Source organism: Clupea harengus, chromosome 1 (assembly GCF_900700415.2).
Source record: "Clupea harengus chromosome 1, Ch_v2.0.2, whole genome shotgun sequence".
Classification (NCBI taxonomy): domain Eukaryota; kingdom Metazoa; phylum Chordata; class Actinopteri; order Clupeiformes; family Clupeidae; genus Clupea; species Clupea harengus.
The window spans coordinates 19,208,634-19,211,679 of NC_045152.1; the positions used below are offsets into that span (position 1 = coordinate 19,208,634).

At 41.4% G+C, this 3,046-nt stretch overlaps 1 protein-coding gene across 1 annotated transcript; it reads right to left on the bottom strand.

Annotated features, from left to right (window-relative positions):
* Nucleotides 1-819: 819 nt before the first annotated feature.
* Nucleotides 820-1,789, bottom strand: LOC105898738 (parvalbumin beta 2-like; the record flags this gene model as incomplete). The annotated part of the gene is given in 4 exon segments (NM_001309837.1): nucleotides 820-842; nucleotides 1,112-1,221; nucleotides 1,324-1,456; nucleotides 1,729-1,789. Coding segments are annotated over 4 exon segments (327 nt in total), but the record flags the coding sequence as incomplete, so codon positions are not given.
* Between the last annotated feature and the right edge of the window lie 1,257 nt (nucleotides 1,790-3,046).

The window sequence follows — 3,046 nt, forward strand, 5'->3', positions numbered from 1 at the left end:
CGGTCAAGGACCAGCCACTGAATCTTCTGTTTATCAACAGGTGGATATGATGAGAGGTAGAGTGTAGGCTCTGAGCTAATTTGTTGGTTTTTGTGTTGAGTGGTATCTCTGGAAATTGATGACAAAACCTATGATAAAACTTTGTACAGATTAAATATGTGCAACAGTATTGTATCACCAGAACAGAGATGGTGTGGGCCCATTTTGGAGTAAATTTGGATACCTCTAGGGACATTAATATTGAAAGATGACTTGGACTGGTAGTCCCCTGACCAAATGCTACCCTTAGTATCCAGTAGTGGATGTTAAATATACATGTTGACAATCCTTGTGATCCTTCACAAAGCCATGGGCCATCCCCTTCCCTGCCAATGTGCCAAGATAGAGGATATACTCATCAAGTTCTTCTCCTGCCAGTGGGTTAAAGTAACAGAGGATTTTTTTTTCTGAATACAGTGGTAGGAGTTGTAAGGTTGAAATAATTCTTTCAGATAGCCAACACAGGAATAGAGGTAAAAAAAGATAAATAAAGCTATCCTCACAAGTAATTTACACCAAAACTGTAATTTATTCCTGGTTTTTCACTCATCCCCCAGAGTGCAAAGTAGATATTACAACTGTGCAAACCCTTGTTAAGAACATAATATACAACTGGAGAACAACCAGCAATGAATTAGAACACTGTTGCTCAATGTTGCTGAACTGTCCAAAGGCAACTCATAAATACGATATAAAAAATAGGCAAATGTTGGAAAAGTGGTTGCTTGCTAGGAGTGCGAGTTCCATGAACAGAGGCGGATCTTGGTCAGTTGGTATTTAAGCCTTTACCATCACAGCGAACTCTGTGAGGGGAACAGAATAAAGGAAACCATTAGTTAAACTGCTGCAAGCCACTTTCACATATCTATACTACTTAAAGAGTATATAAGTATGTTGATGCATGTATTTGACAGATGTCGTTTATGTGATGATCCATTAATATGCAACCAGAAAGCTTCACTATTACAGATCACTATTAAAGATTTCCGAAACCTTATTTACACATTATATAGAACTTAAGGTTTTGACATTAATCAGGCCTGCTATTTTTGGTGTGTTGAAAAAAAGTTACCGTCAACTCCGATCATGCCATCACCGTCGGCGTCACCAGCGGCAAGGAAGGCCTTTGTCTCTTTGTCGGAAAGGGCTCTGGCACCAGCTTTGAAGTTCTGCAGGAACAGCCTGAGAGAGAGACAGAGAGAGAGCAATTGTTGAGTTTCTTGGTATATGTAAGTTATGGTGTACCCATATGCCACCTGCTTAAAGATAGGAGTCCCATCTTACTTCAGCTCCTCCTCCTCAATGAAGCCACTCTTGTCCTGGTCAATGATGTAGAAGGCCTTCTTCACATCATCAGCGGACTTGCCACTCAGACCGACCTTCTTGAAGAAGCTCTTGTGATCGAAGGTGTCAGCAGCTGTGGGGCACAGCATGAGCAGGTCAGTTGTCATTATGTTTTAAATTTCACCACAGCGCACGAGTTCCTAAATGGCTGACCAGTACCTGACACATGTAGAATACACCACTTTTAAGAGAGGCTACTTAAATGTCTGTGTTTTTGGCATTAATGTGACCTATAGCTCACAGCAACACACAATAGGGAAAAACTGGAATAATATAAGTTATTAAATTACATCGACATGGCAGCCGAAGTCTATGCCAACCATAAAGAGTACTCAGTTGACTTACCAGTACATGCACCAAGGGCAGCTGCAATGTCAGCGTCACTGAGAAGTCCGGCGAAAGCCATTTTTGTAGATCGGGTCAAGCTATTAAACAACACATAAGAAAACATGCACAAACATTGTCAATTCTGCAATGTTCTTCTGCAATTTGTTGATGATGGAGTTCAGTTATTATCAGATCATCATGCATGTTAGCCAAGTAAATATGACCTATATGCTGAGGATATACGTATCACTCAGGGCTATATTTACATGCTCTTTTGGCAGGCACTTTACCCAAAGCCACTTCTATGTGAGGTAAAGAAGACTTTTATCTCTGAGTATTAAAGTAATCAGAACAGTGTATTATCTGGCATTTCATTTATTTTGTACACACTTACTCAGGCCTGCTCTACAGCGTTTCATCAGTAGGTCTATGAGCTCTCTTGGCACTGAACCCATGACTTTATAGTACTTTGCTCTGCCAGCTGAGCTACACAAACAGCATCTAATTGAATCACTTCACAGGATGATGTGTTATCAACTGTCTAAACAGCTTAATGAATAGTTTATTGTCATAAGGAAAAGTTCTCCTAAATGATGACAAATATAGCTACTCAACTTTTATACTTTTAGCTCCATAGTACCACAAAATCATTTCCAAAGCAACCAACACGCAGTCACTGTCCATTATTATACGCCACTACAGACAGTAAGAAATCAGGAGCGCTCAACACCCCTTGATCAAGACTGACCAAATATCACAAGCCTATAAAAGTAGTCAGTAGCAACAACCAAATCCTCTGTGGAAACCTTTTAATGGCAACGCTGCTCAGCTGCGCGTCACTGGCTGTGGCCCATTACGACAAAAACGAAGTACAATACAGAAATCCAGAATCACTTAGAGTGTCAGCATGATTCCGGTAGGTCACACAATCGATATGTGATGTATTCCATCGTCAACTTTCCTGAGCAACCCTCTTGTGTTTCTTATACCATGGCTGAGAAACACGCTCTTTGTGGCAGGTATAGGAGCCCACTGACTTCTTTGAGGCTGAGGCGCATCCTCCTGTCGCATGGGCAAAAGTATCGCACTCACCTTGTTGCTTCTGGAGGCGAGTGAAAAACCGAGGGAGTAAGTCGAGGTGTGATGGGTGCCTCTCAGTACTTGTTTATATACCCCCGTCCCGCTCCATTTACAGTCCTTTGAGGCCGGGTAATTGATATCCCACAGACGCACTGGTGAGCAGTAGTTTCAAAAAAATGTGTGCAGTAGTCAAGTCGGTCTATTTTTATCTTTACAAACGAGTGATGCTCTGAAACCATGTGTGTGACTCGTATAG